Genomic DNA, 16871 nt, shown 5'->3' on the forward strand with positions numbered 1-16871 from the left:
AGGCTGCAGAGAAAGGGACTGGGGAATCTCTATCCTCTGTCTTTTTCTCTGTCTCAAGGGGGAGATATCAGAGGTCTGTTAAGACCCCTGATATCTCACCAAAGGCCCCCAACAGGGCTGATTAAAAAAAAAAAAAAAAAACACATATTGCAATAAATAATAAAAAAAAAAAAAAAAATTATTGTAAAAAATAATAAAAATGTACATAAAAAAACCCACAGACACCGTTCACCCCCCCCCCCCACTGTCACGTGACATTAAAAAAAAAGTATTGGTAATCGGTATCGGCGAGTACTTGAAAAAAAGTATCGGTACTTGTACTCTGTCCTAAAAAAGTGGTATCGGGACAACCCTAATCTCTTAGTAAAAGCAGCACACAGTACACATTGTTAGGCACATATTTAACCCGTTGATCACCTTAGATGTTAACCCCTTCCCAGCCAGTGTCATTAGTACAGTGACAGTGCATACTATTAGCCCTGATCACTATTCGTGTCACTGGTGATGTCAGTGGCGGTTAGTCCGTTTTTAACCCCACTGTCAGTTAGTGATTGCCCGCTGCACTGCCCATTATAAGTCGCTGATTGCCGCCATTAGTAGTATACAAAAACATAAACATTCCAGTATATATCCCATAGTTTGTAGACGTTATAACATTCACCCAAACCAATCAATATACACTTATTGGGATTTTTGTTTTTACCAAAGACATGAAGCAGAATACATTTTGGCCAAAACTTAGAAATTTCGATTTCTTTTTTAAAACCGCGCAATTGTCGGTTAAAGTAATGAAGTGCCGTATCGCAAAAAATGGCCTGGTCTTGAACCTCCGGGGGCTGAAGTAGTTAAAGGGGTTGTAAACCTTCGTGTTTTTTCACTTTAATGCATCCTATGCATTAAGGTGAAAAAACACCTGGCAGTGACTGGCCCCCGAGCCCCCCTGTTTTTCTTATCTGAGCCCTGGAATTTCACGCGCTGGAGACATGCTCTTTCTTTCCCCGGAGGTCTCGGCTCTTGATTGGATAGATTGATAGCAGCTCAGCCATTGGCTCCCACTGCTGTCAATCAAATCCAATGATGCGGGGGGCGAGGCTGAGTCCGACATTCGTATCTATGGACGCAAATGCTGGACTCGCAAGGTAACACCCCCGGGAGAGCGCTTCTCCTAGGGAGTTATCTGATGTGGGGAGGAGCCACTGAGGGACCCCAGAATAGGATGTTCGTGGCTACTCTGTGCAAAACTAGCTGCACAGTGGAGGTAAGTATGATATGTATGTTATTTTTTTTTAAAAAAGAGCCTTTACAATCACTTTAAGTACACTTGGAGGGGGAGGGGTCCTCCTTAACTACTTCCTGCCCCTTAGGCAGTATGACATTCTGGAGATATCTGGGTGGGGGTTGCAGCTTCGGGCATTATCCAGATATCTTTGTTTTCAGCTGGAAATTCCCTTTCATGTAAAAGCCATCCTAGCAGCTGGTTAGCCGCTGGATATCTTTTACAGACAGTGGGAGGGGTCGTCCCCCCTCCCGCCACTCACCGGCCCCTTTACGGGCTCTCCCTTCCGGTCCCTACCTTGGATCGGAGAGACCGGTATCTGATCTGGCGCTGGGTTACCACAGAACAGGCCATGGACCAGATGGTCTCTGGCCATCTCTATGATCATGGCAGAATGTAAACACTGCCTTTTTCAAAAAAAAAAAAAAAAAAGCAGAGATCAGTGGTGTGTTGTTTTTTTTTTTTTTTTTTTTTTACTTTTTTGATCTCATGCTGTCCAGAGTAGAAGAGATATCTGGGGTCTTATAGACTCCAGATGTCTCCATAAAGAGACCTGTCATGTTTTATGTTTTACATTTCTTGTGATAGGAATAAAATGATAAAAAAAAGAAGAAAAATATTAAAGTGCAAAAATAAATAATAAAATGTTTTAAAGCGCCCCCATCCCTTCGTGCTCATACGTAAGTCGCACCCACATATGTAAACCGTGTTCGCACCACACATGTGAGGCATCGCCACAAATGTTATAGCGAAAGCCATAATTCTAGCGCTGACCTCTTCTGTAACTCTAAACTGGTAACCTTTTTAACATTTTTAAAGCGTCGCCTATGGAGATTTTTAAGTACCGTAGTCTGCTGACATTCCATGAGCATGCGCAGTTGTACAGCGTGGCATTTTGGGTATCTATTTACTCAGCGTAAAATCAGCTTTTATATTCTATTAAAAACTTACATTACATTTTTTTTTTTTTTTGCATTAAAGTACATTTCATTAAAGTGTTTGTTTTTTTTTTCCCCAAAAAACTGCGTTTGAAAAATTGCTGCGCAAATACGGCATGACATAAAAAATTGTAATGACTGCCTTTTTCTTCTCTGGGGTCTCTGCTAAAAAAATATATATCTAATGTTTGGGGGTTCTGAGTAATTTTCTAGCAAAAAAATACAGATTTTTACATGTAGGAGAGAAATGTCAGACTGGGCCTGGGTAGGAACTAGTTAAAGCTCTCTGTCCCCATCCTAAAAACGGTATAAAATATTCTGGGACTTGAGAGGTTTATAGAGAAAATCCCCAGGAACACAAGGGGTTAAACTGAGCGCTAAATTAGAGGATCATCTCATCGTCAGCCGAAATGTCATAATGATGGAGACACGGCATCCCCAGCACTCACTTACACTATATTACCAAAAGTATTGGGACACTTGCCTTTACACACACATTAACTTTAATGGCCTCCCAGTCTTATACCCCGTACACACGATCCGAAAATCGGACGATCTGCTTTTTCCACTTACTAGTCGCAAGTAGAAATTAAATAGGTTACTTACTAAAGTCACGAAAAATTCTCGTATGACAGAAAAATAAATTGGAAGTGATGTCATGGGTTGTAGTGTATTTATATTGTATTTTCGGACAACAACTGTACTGACTAAACGAAAATCGTACGATCTGGTATTATACGAGGAAAATTTTCATGCATGTCCGATCGAATAATATCTAAAGAACTTATCGGCTCTCAAAAACTCTGTACTAACGATCCGATTATCATACGATCGCGTCGAAAGTGGTATTTTTCATACGATTTTCGGATCGTGTGTACGGGGCATTAGTCCGTAGGGTTCAATATTGAGTTGGCCCACCCTTTGCAGCTATAACAGCTTCAACTCTTCTGGGAAGGCCGTCCACAAGGTTTAGGAATGTCTATGGGAATGTTTGACCATTCTTCCAGAAACGTATTTGTGAGGTCAGGTACTGATGTGGACGAGAAGGCCTGGTTCGCAGTCTCCACTCTAATTCACCCTAAAGGTGTTCTATCAGGCTGAGGTCAGGACTCTGTGCAGGCCAGTCAAGTTCCTCCACCCCAAACTCGCTCATCCATGTCTTTATGGACCTTGCTTTGTGCACTGGTGCGCAGTCATGTTGGAACAGGAAGGGGCCATCCCCAAACTGTTCCCACAAAGTTGGGAGCATGAAATTGTCCAAAATGTCTTGGTATGTGACGCCTTAATAGTTCCAATCACTGGAACTAAGGGGCCAAGCCCAACCCCTGAAAAACAAACCCCACACCATAACCCCCCTCCACCAAATGATATGGACCAGTGCACAAAGCAAGGTCCATAAAGACATGGATTATCGAGTTTGGGGTGGAGGAACTTGACTGGCCTGCACAGAGTCCTGACCCCAACCCAATAGAACACCTTTGGGATGAATTCGAGCGGATTCTTGTGCAACATCAGTACCTGACCTCACAAATGCTCTTCTGGAAGAATGGTCAAACATTCCCATAGACACACTCCTAAACCTTGTGGACAGCCTTCCCAGAAGAGTTGAAGCTGTTATAGCTGCAAAGGGTGGGCCAACTCAATATTGAACCCTACGGACTAAGACTGGGATGCCATTAAAGTTCATGTGCGTGTAAAGGCAGGTGTCCCAATACTTTTGGTAATATAGGGTAGATGTGCTCTCCGTATATCACCAGAGCTTCAGTACAGAACACCGAAGGGCAGTGCTGAGAGATATGCAGGCTTACATAGCCGATCTGAAAATGCTCGTTGCCTGGCTATCCCTGGGTTCACTACTTTCTGATTCACTCTCCTGGGAAGACAATATAACAAGTAAAGTCAGAACTGTTCTGGGTCAGAGATTCAAACAATACCCAAAGCGTTTCCAGCCAAGCGACTAGTATTTTTCAGATGGAGGACAGCCGTCTCTCCGCGCAGAGCTCAGTACCTGTGTATGTGGGCAAGCCGCACGATGAGAAAGTCTGTGCACAGACACTACTGTTGCTATGGTTACAAGCAAGCAACATTTAAATTTTTTTTGGCAGCAACAGAATATCATAGCCGGCTGCAGATTGAAGTGGAAACTGATTTTTAATTAGCAATAAATTATAAACTGACTTGCCAAGCAGGTACAGTATATATAGTATATACATTTTTAAAGGGACCTTGTTCCCTCCTAATACCGATCTGTGCCGCTGCTCTTCTGTATTGAAGAGTTCCCAATCGAACGCATTCAACACGCTTGCTAGTGTGTCAGATACCTGGTTCCCCCTCTGCACTCTGTGGTTCCATCCGCCGCCCCCTGCTTTATTACTGCGTCCTGTAGGGACATAGGGGTCAGGGGAGGAACCACAGAGTGTAGAGGGGGACCAGACATCTGGAAGTGTTTGGATACAGAAGATTCTTTAGGAAGCAGCATCTCTTGAATTTAGGCTGTATTTACACCAGACCGTTGCATTTTTGAGCATTTTTTTTTCTTTGTGTGTTGTGTGTACAGCGTTTTTAAAGCATTTTTGAGCTTTGGTGTTTTTTATATAGCTAATAGAGGGAAAAAAAAATCTTCTGTTTTTATTATTTGATACTATGTTTTTCAGCTTCTTATATTTATTAAAAGAAAAAAAGAAAATGGGGGGAAATATGGGACTTTTCAGGTGTATTGACACACATTATATATATATATATATATATATATATATATATATATATATATATATATATACACAAAAATATTTAGTATAAAATTACAAAGTTTTATTTAATTACAATTTTTTTTTTTTAAGATTAAAAGCATTACTGTACAGTCATATAAAGTCATTCACCACACATGTTATTCAACATGTTTCACCTATTCAGGCTTCTTCAGGAAAATGCGTGGTGAAGCTGCTGTCACACTTTGAATGGGCAATTGCACGGTCATGCAACACTGTATTTATATGAAATTTTTATCATATAGCTTTCTTTTGATGGTATTTAATCTCCACCAGGTTTTTTATTTTTTGCTTAAAGGGGTTGTAAAGGTTTTTTTTTTTTTTCGCATGAAGGTGAAAAAACACCTGTCAGTGACGGGCCCCCCAGCCCCCCCGTTTTACTTACCTGACCCACGGGGGCGCACTGTCTCTCTGCCTGGGCTTCTCGGCGGTTGATTGGATAGATTGATAGCAGCGCAGCCATTGGCTCCCGCTGCTGTCCATCAAATCCAATGCCGCGAGCGCCAGGGGGGCGGGGCCGAGTCCTGCATTCAGCCTCTATGGACGCCAAATGCTGGACTCGGGAGTGCGCCTGCAAGGTAACTTCCTCGGGGAAGCACTTCTCCGAGGTGGTTATCAGATGTGGGGAGGAGCCACGAAAGCCGCCGAGGGAACCCAGAAAACGAGGTTCGGGGCCACTCTGTGTAAAACGAGTTGCACATTGGAGGTAAGTATGATATGTTTGTTATTTTTTTTCAAAAACACTTTTACCTTTACAATCACAAATGAAAAAAGACCGATTTTTTTTTTTTTTTTTTTTTTTAAACCCTTTTTCTTAGTTTGTTATAAAATTTTGCAAACAGGTAATTTTTCTCCTTCACTGATGTGTGCTGATGAAGCGGCATGGATGGGCAATGATGAGGCGGCACAGATAGGCAGCGCTGATACAGTAGGTGGTACTGATTGGCAGCACTGGTGGGCACTGTTGGGACTGCACTGATAATCAGGACACTGATTGCCCTGATTATCAGTGTAGATGTCCCTTTAACACAAGCCGGTTATCGACTCTTCATACCCTTTCTTCAGGAAAGCCAATAATCAGCTTGTGTTTACATTGTGATCAGCTGTCATGTGGTAAAGGGCTGCCATGATTGGCTCTTTACCCTGATCCGTGTTCAGCCAAGTCTGAAAGACTCAGTGATCACAGAGCATGCCGCAGGGGGCGTGCAGGCACCGCAGTCACAGGAGGACATCCATGGACACCCTCCCGGCAAAGTAAGCCTGTGCTGTAGCTGTCTTTCAGCTATTGCGCGGGCAGGAAGGGGTTGAACATGTAAATAAAAGTGCCTGTTGACCTGGCAAAAAATTCAATGAGCTCCTAACTTGTGCAGTCTGCCTTTGCTGCACGAGTGATGTGCACGAGAGCAGAAGCTCTCTCCCTCCCCATTGGCTCAGACACAGCAGCGGGAGCCACTGGCTTTAGTTGTGATTAACCCTTAGGGAGTATGTCATGGCATTTTTCTTATAGAGGATGCCTAAAATCCGACTTGTATCATAGTTCAGAATTCTTCACACGAACAGGAAATGATATTTCTGGGGCGTTCTGTATGCCAGATGTGTGCAAAACGCCTCCAGGTTGCCATATTGCATTGACTTTCTAAAAAAAAATATATATATATATTACAGCAGCTGCAATTTGAAAAGGAAAGGTCATTTTTAATAACATTAGATTAAAATGTGGCTTGTGTAGCAATTATATTTGCTATATTGTTTCTCATCAAATTAGAGTTACCCTTAAACTTCCAATCAGAAATATTTTCATTGACGAAATTAACACTGTCGGCGAAGTTAACGCTATTTTACTTGACTACAGTGCAACTAAAACAATTCAGATGACTACTAAAATGGCATTTTTAGTCAAAAGACTGAAACAAAATCGGAATCTGACGTCAAAACTAAAGAAGTATGTTTTGTTTTTCCAGAATCGTACTTGCCTAGGTGAATGCAGCATCGGTCTGATGCTGCATCTGTCCCCCCCGGCTTTAAGAACCGAGCGATCGAACAGCGCCGATTGCTCAGTTTTCACAGCTCCCTATGCAGAGTGCTGCTGACGGCCGGCTCAGGCTCTGAGAGTGCCGGTGTCTTATCGAATTCAGTCCCCTATCATATAGTGTCCTCCCTGTACTGCGCAGGCGCAGTACGGAGGACAAAAGAGACGCCGAAAGTCTCCGAAGTTCAACAGCTGATCGTCAGCTGTACACGGCGCCTGCGCATTTATTCTTACCCTATGTCCAGGATCATTCCCTACTATCCAAGTGGACATAGAGTTAGAATAAATATTTGCCGAGCGCAGCGAGGCCGTGCCCGAAGCGTGGCGAGCGAAGCGAGCCCGCGAGGGGCCCTCTTACACTGCCATCGCTAACAGGTGCCCGAGCGCCGTGTACAGCTGATGGTCAGCTGATCAACTTCGGGCATTTTCGGCATCTCCTGCTCCTCCGTACTGCGCAGGCGCTGCGCCTGCGCAGTACGAGGCGGACACTATCTGATACGAGGACACTATATGGCAGAACACCGGTCCAGGCATGTGGGCGGATCCCAACTCCATTGTCACGATCTTGCCCCAGACTGGACTAGCTCTGTGACATCAGCCGACAGCGGGCTTCAGCTGAAAATGGGTTACAGGAGTTCAGAACAAACTGCATTCCTGTGATCCACAGGAGAAATACAGCCAAACGAGCTTTAACACTGGTTAAATAATCACAACGGCTAAATCTGTGTCTGTAGATTTTTACTCCAGGAGTATATAATGAGTTTGGAAATGCATTTCATTTTTAACTAGACCCTTCCGATTTTATTTGACTAAAATGTACTGGAGATTTTAGACAACTAAAATACGACTAATGCCTCGTACACACGGTCGAAATTTCCGACAGGAAAAGTCCGATGGGAGCTTTTTCATCGTATATTCCGACCGTGTGTATGCCCCATCGGACTTTTTACGTCGAAAATTCAGACGAACTTAGATAGAGAACATGTTCTATATTTTTCAGATGGAACAAATTCCTATCAGGAAAACCGCTCGTCTGTATGCTGTTCCGACGTACCAAAAACGACGCATGCTCTGAAGCAAGTACGAGACGGAAGTGCTCGGTCTGGTAAAACTAGTGATCGTAATGGAGATAGCACATTCCTCACGCTGCAAATTCAGTGATCTTTTAATGCAGCGCATTCTTTTGTGCTTTATAATGCTAGAATAATGAAGTTGTTTTGCTGCTGATATTCATACAGAGTTCTCACAAACTTATTTCTTTATTATTTCTCATGATCCCATGAATAATCTTTTATTTTTTAAAAGCCAGATCTCCATAATAATGTTTAGCATTATTTTTTAGAGTCATCTTTTTTTTTTTTTTATCAAGATCTCCTCCTTTTTTTTTTTTTGGATTATTGAAAAAGTATTTTTTTAGTGATCTCCATATATAATTTTTTTTTGTGTGTATCTAGTTACCACAATAACATTATTTTTTATTTTTTAACCTCAAGGAGGTTGGTGTCCCTTGTTAATTTTGTCTTTTTGAAATGTACCTGCCTCCTCACAAACAAACTGTCCTTTTTGTAGAAAAACACATAGTATTTTCAGAAAATAAAATCTCCATTTATTCTGGGTAACAAAATAAAGAGGAAGGCAATGCTGGAGAAACTTTTGGAATTTGCGAAGCCTTTTGGCCTCAGGGCACACATTGAGTCTGTGGAAAATAAAATTGTTAGCTTGAGGAGTCCATATAATTTGGAGCCCAATCTGGTCCAGGACTCCCAGAGATCAGGACCAGCAGCAGATGACATATATGTCCCCAGGCTGTGGTACTACACCAGCCTGCGTCTTCTGTCAAACCAGGCTGAACCCAGGTCATCACTTTCTTCTCTTCATGGCAGCCTTCCCTCAACGCTTCCCTCCATGCTTCCTTGCAGCCTTCCTTGGAGGCCGTGGCTCTGGAGGTGGACTTGTGGCAGGAGGAGGAGGAGGATGGACGAGCGCACATACGTGGCTGTTCTCAGTCAGCTGGCCCCTCAACTACTTCTGGAGGGCCTGAGCAAAAATTCCCTCACAGAGGAGGCGTTGGCCCTCCTCCAATTTCTGCAATCTAGTGGCTAGATAGCAAATAGGCCTCTTCAGCGTCGGGGGGGGGGGGGGCTTCTGAGGACATCACTTACTTCCCTAATGAGGCCCAGAGCCTGGGGGGAGATGCCTGTAGAGAACTTGAGGTCCTGTTGACTTCTCCCAGTCGCCAAGAATTGCAACGTGGCGACTAGCCTCTGCTCTGGAGTGATGGCTCGCCGCAAGAAGGTGTCCTGCCTGCTAATATAAGGGGGTGAGCAAAGCCAACAGACGGTGAAAAACGAGGTCAGTCATCCTGAGAAAGTTCCTGAAATCATCAGGATTATTCTCCTGGATCTCACGCAGCAAAGGCATATGAGAGAATTGGTCACGCTGGAGTAATCAATTCTTGGTTCAGGAACTCCTCCTTGTCCTGTTCATGGACTGGGCTTGGGTCAAAGCTAGAAACCCAACACCAAGCCCCCGCATAGCACAAACTCTACGACAAGTACGTACACGCAACATGGCTTCAAAACGGTCGGCTGGTCAGAATGAACTAACAGAACGCAGTGAAGAACAGCAAAGCCTGTGAAGAGTGAGCTGAAAATCAGAAACGAGTGGACAAGAACGCACTGAAAAACAGATACGAACCCACAAGCACAAACTTAACAGCAGTTAAAACGATCTGAAAAGCATGCATCGTCTCTCACCAAACTTCTACTAACTCGAGATAAACATGAGATTAGCAGAAGGGGCCCAAAGGGTGGCGCACTGGGTATTGAACTTCCGTTTTATAGTCCCGTCGTATGTGTTGTACGTCACCGCGTTCTTGACGGTCGGAATTTGGTGTGACCATGTGTAGGCAAGACAGCTTGAGCGGAATTCCGTCGGAAAAACCTTCAGAATTTATTCCGACGGCAAAACCGGTCGTGTGTACAGGGCATAAAACTATAATGGCATTTTAGTCAAGACTAAGAATAAATCTAATTTTGATGTCAAAATGAACACTGCTTCCAACCCCAGCCAAACCTCTTTCTTCTTCTTTCTTTTTTCTTCTCTCTTCTTCTTTCTTTTCTCTTTTTTCTTTTCTTCTTTTTTTTTTTTTTTTTTTTTTTCTTTTTTCTTTTTTTTTTTTTTTCTTTCTTCTTCCTTCTTTCAATTACGTTAAATGTGACTTAACCACTTACGGACCGCCGGCCGCAGTTTTACGTTGGCTGTTCGAAGGAGGATATTGTTGTTAGCTAGCTGCCCTAACTCTGATATCCTCTTCTTCAGCGGAGCGCAGTTTTGAAGTGTGACATGTTGGGTATCAATTTACTTGGTGTAACATTAAATTTCACAATATAAAAAAAAAAATTGTCTTATTTTTTAATTCAAAATTTTATTTTTTCCAAAAAAGTGCGCTTGTAAGACCGCTGTGCAAATACGGTGTGACAGAAAGTATTGCAACGACCGCCATTTTATTCTCTAGGGTGTTAGAAAAAAAATGTATAATTTTTGGGGATTCTAAGTAATTTTCTAGCAAAAAAAACTGTTTTGTAACTTGTAAACAACAAATCTCAGAAGGAGGCTCAGGTGGTTTTCTATTGGAGGGGTATTACTATCCAATAGTATTATAATGGTGTTAGTACAGTTTGTCTGCTTATTGGGTTGGCAGCTTCTATACTCCAGAGGATTCCCACCATATTCCTGTTTTTGTATTGCAGACCTGAGGAGCCACACCACAGATTTGTAGACCAGATTACAATTTTATTCCAATATAATATAGAAGATCAAAAGCAGAGAAGCCACTGCATTTCCAAACACATCCCCTTTAGTGTAAGGCCGTTATATTAAATGGAACCTAAAGGCCCTCCTTGGCATTTGGGAAAAAAAATGAGGTTTTTCATGAAATGGGGAAGAGTACCTGAGACATTAAAGTGGTGTTAAACCCTCACATATACCCAGTGAAGTGACTGGCCTCAGGAGATACCCAGAGGTGAAACAAATATTCCTACAAGTTGTACCTGTTTATCTGCAGTCCTTTTCTTTTCCACATCCATTCAAAGTCCAGAATTTTTAAAGCTTTTCTGAGCTTTCAGAAAATAGGGATAGGGAGTTGGAATTACACACTGCAAAGCTCAGTGAGGAGAGTTCTGAGAGCCGATTGGAGGGAAGGGACACAACCCCCTTCACACAGCACACAGGAACAGAGCTGAAGCTGTCAGTCAGCTAGCGATCACTCCTTGTCACCATGTTTCTCTTGGTGTCAGGAAAACTTGTCAGAAGTGATTCATGCTGATAGCAAAGGAAGGAGAAAGAGAACAGAAATTACACTTGGTGCTCTGGAGTGAGACAAGTACACACTATAGAGGGATATGCTTTGTTCATATTTCAAGTCTGAGGTTTACAACCACTTTAGGTGAACAATGGGGACATGGAAAACAATAGGAAATCTGGCAGAGTTTCTAGTCCTTCGCTGTTCTATCCAAAACGATGCATATGTAGGTTGTGGTAGGAGTTACACCTTTATATGCATTTGACCGTAACACTCAGCTTCTATGTTTCTGCAGGTGAGTTTATGTATTCCGCGTCCTCCTCTATCAGAGTCGGGGCTCTGATAATAGCTGGCATTGTGAGTATGTCTCTATGAAGGTTATATAGTGCTCTATCATGTCAGCCATTGCTGGAAGCAGAAGTATTGAAGCTGAAATGATTTTTTTTTTTTTTATTTTAGTTAAACTATGAGACGAGACAGTAGCTCTTCTTTCATGGTTAATTCTAGTTACTTGTATGTGATCTCTTCGAAACCTTTAATAAAACTCCGGGGAATGACTTTTATGGCATTAGAACATCTAATTCTGCCATGAGAAAGGAGGTCAGGTGAGGAGGCACAGTTCACTCTCCGAGGATTACAGCTTCTTTTCACTTCTCCTCGTCAACAAGATATTTAGTAGTTCTGACACTTATTGCCCTCCTTGAAAACAATGCAGTATGCACTTGAACACCTCTGGATGCCCCAGCCCTCCCTGTTGATGATCATTATCTAGATATCTTCAGCAGGTTTAGCTGCTATGAAAACCAGTATGGGATGAGACAACCTAGACCAGCTTGTTTCAACCTTTTTTTTTACAGTGGAGGAACCCTTCACATAACTTTGAGTCTTTGGGAACCCCTGCTAAAATATCTACAGCTTATGGTATATTGGTATGATAGTAAATTGTAGATATAATAATAATAAAGGAATCCAGAATGATGACCAGTGAAAAAGTGACTCTCTTACACTGGAGGTCAGTGGAAAACTACTCCTATACATTAGTGAACTGAACAAAAGGGGCCCTTACATTGAAAATGATTTAAAAGGCTTCCCTTTTACATTGGTGGTCAGTAAGAGAGGTCCCCCCTTACATTGGTGGTCAGTAAGAGAGGTTCCCCCTTACATTGGTGGTCAGTAAGAGAGGTTCCCCCTTACATTGGTGGTCAGTAAGAGAGGTTCCTCCTTGCATTGGTGGTCAGTAAGAAAGGTTCCCCTTGCATTGGTGGTCAGTAGGAGAGGTTCCCCCTTGCATTGGTGGTCAGTAAGAGAGGTTCCCCCTTACATTGATGGTCAGTAAGAGAGGTTCCTCCTTGCATTGGTGGTCAGTAAGAAAGGTTCCCCTTTGCATTAGTGGTCAGTAGGAGAGGCTCTCACTTACATCAGTGGCCAGTGGGAGAGGCGCTCCCTTACATTGGTGGCCAGTAGGAGAGGCTCTCCCTTACACCGGTGGCCAGTAGGAGAGGCTCTCCCTTACACCGGTGGCCAGTAGGAGAGGCTCTCCCTTACATCGGTGGCCAGTAGGATGCTCTCCCTTACATCGGTGGCCAATAGGAGAGGCTCTCCCTTACACTGGTGGCCAGTAGGAGAGGCTCTCCCTTACACTGGTGGCCAGTAGGAGAGGCTCTCCCTTACACTGGTGGCCAGTAGGAGAGGCTCTCCCTTACACTGGTGGCCAGTAGGAGAGGCTCTCCCTTACACTGGTGGCCAGTAGGAGAGGCTCTCCCTTACACTGGTGGCCAGTAGGAGAGGCTCTCCCTTACACTGGTGGCCAGTAGGAGAGGCTCTCCCTTACACTGGTGGCCAGTAGGAGAGGCTCTCCCTTACACTGGTGGCCAGTAGGAGAGGCTCTCCCTTACATTGGTGGCCAGTAGGAGAGGCTCTCCCTTACACTGGTGGCCAGTAGGAACGGCTCTCCCTTACACTGGTGGCCAGTAGGAACGGCTCTCCCTTACACTGGTGGCCAGTAGGAGAGGCTCTCCCTTACACTGGTGGCCAGTAGGAGAGGCTCTCCCTTACACTGGTGGCCAGTAGGAGAGGCTCTCCCTTACACTGGTGGCCAGTAGGAGAGGCTCTCCCTTACACTGGTGGCCAGTAGGAGAGGCTCTCCCTTACACTGGTGGCCAGTAGGAGAGGCTCTCCCTTACACTGGTGGCCAGTAGGAGAGGCTCTCCCTTACACTGGTGGCCAGTAGGAGAGGCTCTCCCTTACACTGGTGGCCAGTAGGAGAGGCTCTCCCTTACACTGGTGGCCAGTAGGAGAGGCTCTCCCTTACACTGGTGGCCAGTAGGAGAGGCTCTCCCTTTGGTGGCCAGTAGGAGAGGCTCTCCCTTACTTTGGTGGCCAGTAGGAGAGGCTCTCCCTTACTTTGGTGGCCAGTAGGAGAGGCTCTCCCTTACTTTGGTGGCCAGTAGGAGAGGCTCTCCCTTACTTTGGTGGCCAGTAGGAGAGGCTCTCCCTTACTTTGGTGGCCAGTAGGAGAGGCTCTCCCTTACTTTGGTGGCCAGTAGGAGAGGCTCTCCCTTACTTTGGTGGCCAGTAGGAGAGGCTCTCCCTTACTTTGGTGGCCAGTAGGAGAGGCTCTCCCTTACTTTGGTGGCCAGTAGGAGAGGCTCTCCCTTACTTTGGTGGCCAGTAGGAGAGGCTCTCCCTTACTTTGGTGGCCAGTAGGAGAGGCTCTCCCTTACTTTGGTGGCCAGTAGGAGAGGCTCTCCCTTACTTTGGTGGCCAGTAGGAGAGGCTCTCCCTTACTTTGGTGGCCAGTAGGAGAGGCTCTCCCTTACTTTGGTGGCCAGTAGGAGAGGCTCTCCCTTACACTGGTAGCCAGTAGGAGAGGCTCCTGCTTACATTGGTGGCCAGTGGGAAAGGTTGCCTTTTTACTTAGGTGGTCAGTAGGAGAGGACCCCCCCTTACACTGTTGGTTATTAGGTGTGGTGCCCATTTAACAATGGTTGTTAGTGGAAGGACTGCTCTGTTGCATTGGTGATCTGTGTAGTGCTTCCTGCTGAGTGATGTTGGGAAGAGAACTATGCAGTTCTTTCTGCTAGGAAATCAATACACCTATGTTGAGGGAACCTCTAGCCATCTAAAGCCAAGAACAAAAATAAAATACATTTCTTTATCATACAACACGGGACACAGAGCACCATAATAATGACTATCTGGGTTATACGCCACCTATAGGTGAATGGACGCTGGCAACCAATAGACAGGATGTTCCGCCCCCCATATAACCCCTCTCATACAGGAAGTACCTCAGTTTTTTTCGCCAGTGTCTTGAAGGTGATGGTCGTGGCTGTTTGAAGCTCTTCAAAACTTAATGATGTCCCAGTAAAGGGCGTTATGATTGGATCCATTCGGATGGCATGGAAGCTAAAATGGATGGTACCCGAGCCTCAGAAAGAAGGAGCGAGTTTTTGCCGTAATGTGTCCCATATGGCACTGGACCCTGGTATTTGGAAATCCTGGTCTTTTTGCCCAAGGTAAATTCCAACAGGGTGCTTTACGGGTCCAAGGGTGTGGACCCCGAACAAAAGGGGGGACCTGGTCTTGAAGGACTCGTAGTGACAAGACCCGCCGTGATGGGGGAAGATTGGATCGGTTTGAAACAGATCCTGCAGTGAGGACTGGTAAGTGCTCCCTCCTTTCTTTCCTCCAGCCAGTAGCAGTGACGTATCGGGCCACTAGATGTCAGTGTGGGAAAATCTCTGTGTCTTAGACGGCATGGATCTGCCAGAGTGGTGCGAGCATGCGCGTGGCGCGAGCGTGCACATGTGGTAATTGGTGTCTGACGTCAGCGGACTGACACAGGACACCGATGCAGCATGGTACAAGAGCAGCCGAGCAGCGCTTTGGGGGGGTTTGGACACGGCTACTGCAGGTATTGGTTCTGGGGAATTGTACAAATACTGTGGTAGCTGCTGTATGCTGGATCACAGTTTGTTAGTCTGGGGGAGTTGTTTCTTTCGTTTCTGGGTCTTACTAGTAAGCAGTGTCTTCTAGAAAACGAAGTGGGAGGGGGGGGTGCAGCAGGAAAGCAAGCAAGTGCTCCACCATTGGGATCAGAGGATCTGGCTCATATTACTGCTGTGCTAGCTTCCCCTGAAAGACCTGTGGCATCTGGCCAATCTGAGCCATTACGCCTGTCAGGCATCGTGGCCACTACCAATGTCTCTCCTTCAGCTTACGTCACTAAAGACGATTTGGCATCAGCCTTAGCTGGCCTTGAGGGCAAAATAGCTGGTATGATTGCCTCAGTATCACAGGGAGGGAAGAAGCGTAATAGATCTCGCTCCCCTGAGTCTGTCCCAAGTGGGATTCCACCAAAGCGCCAGAACTCTCATAGTCATGAAGGTGCCCCTGAGTTGGCACAGGATTGGGCAGAGGATGTAGAGGAAATGGCCGTGAAGGACCTGGAGGAGGGGGAAGCTGAGGATTCCTCTTCAGAGGAGTCTGGTTCAGAGGAGCCTTTTCAGCTTCTCATTCTCAAAGGTTGTTCATCCAGTCTCTTACTGAAATGGTAAGGTCTGGGTTTAAATTACCCCCAGTACAGGTACCAGAATTCTCCTGTTCACCATTAGGGTGTTTGCGTCCTCAGCATAGTTCCTAGGCTTTCCCTTTGCATCCTTTGTTGGAGCAGGTGATTTATGCAGACTGGCTGATAAGGGTGTTTATGCCTCCAAAGAGGTTTTCTTCATTGTATCCTATGGAGGAAAAATTCAGGAAGAAATGGCGCATGCCTCTGGTTGACTCTGCTATTTCTTCAGTGAATAAAAGTTTAACCTGTTCAGTTGACAATGCTCGGGTATTTAAGGATCTGGCTGATAAAAAGCTGGAACCCTTACTAAAAGCTTCTTTTGCGGTTGCTGGTTCAGCAGTACAGCCGGCAGTTGCGGCTATCGGTTTTTGCCAGTCTTTGAAAGACCATTTTAAGAGGTTGGCTAGGAACCTACCTTCTTAGGAGGAGACTGCTGAGGAATTATCGGAGCTTCCTCGCGCTTTGTGCTTTGCAGTAGATGCACTGAAGGATTCCATTCAGCAGATGTCTCGTTTTGCACTACTGTCGGTACATATGCGCAGGGTCTTGTGGCTAAAGAACTGGTCGGCTGAATTGCTGTGCAAAAAGTTACTGTCAGCATTTCCTTTTCATGGAGAATGCCTATTTGGGGAAGATTTGGATAAATATATCCAAAAAATCTCAGGGGGTAAGAGTGCCCTGCTTCCTGTCAAAAGGGGAAGTAAACATCCTTCCTTTAAGATTCCTAGTGCTCCAGTGCCGAGTGTTTTGGCTCCCAAGCAGTTTCGACGGCCCCAGCTGTCTGGGTTTAGGAGGCCTCAGGGTCAGGGTCAGAAAAAACCCTGGGCTCAAAAGTCAGCCAAGTCTGCTTCATGAAGGGGCGCCCCCACTCATACGGGTGGGGGAAAGGCTGCGGCTATTCTTGGAGGCTTGGGAAAATCCAGTGCAGGACAGGTGGGTCATTTCCACTGTGACGCAAGGCTACAAAATAGAGTTCCAAGAGTT

General features: G+C 45.0%; 1 protein-coding gene across 2 annotated transcripts in view; it reads left to right on the forward strand.

The window, feature by feature from the left end:
* The window catches only part of CUTA (cutA divalent cation tolerance homolog), a 53324-nt gene that overhangs the window by 6938 nt on the left and 29515 nt on the right, over positions 1–16871 (forward strand). Inside the window, exon 1 of one of the 2 annotated variants that reach the window (XM_073598188.1) lies at positions 11612–11671. The exons of the other annotated variant lie outside the window; for it this stretch is intronic. Coding sequence (XP_073454289.1) covers positions 11618–11671 — 54 coding nt within the window. The 5' untranslated portion in view covers positions 11612–11617. Of the gene's footprint in view, positions 1–11611; positions 11672–16871 lie in introns of those variants that run through there. 2 annotated transcript variants of the gene reach the window in all.

This window comes from Aquarana catesbeiana, linkage group LG09 (assembly GCF_042186555.1).
Source record: "Aquarana catesbeiana isolate 2022-GZ linkage group LG09, ASM4218655v1, whole genome shotgun sequence".
In the NCBI taxonomy this organism is placed as follows: domain Eukaryota; kingdom Metazoa; phylum Chordata; class Amphibia; order Anura; family Ranidae; genus Aquarana; species Aquarana catesbeiana.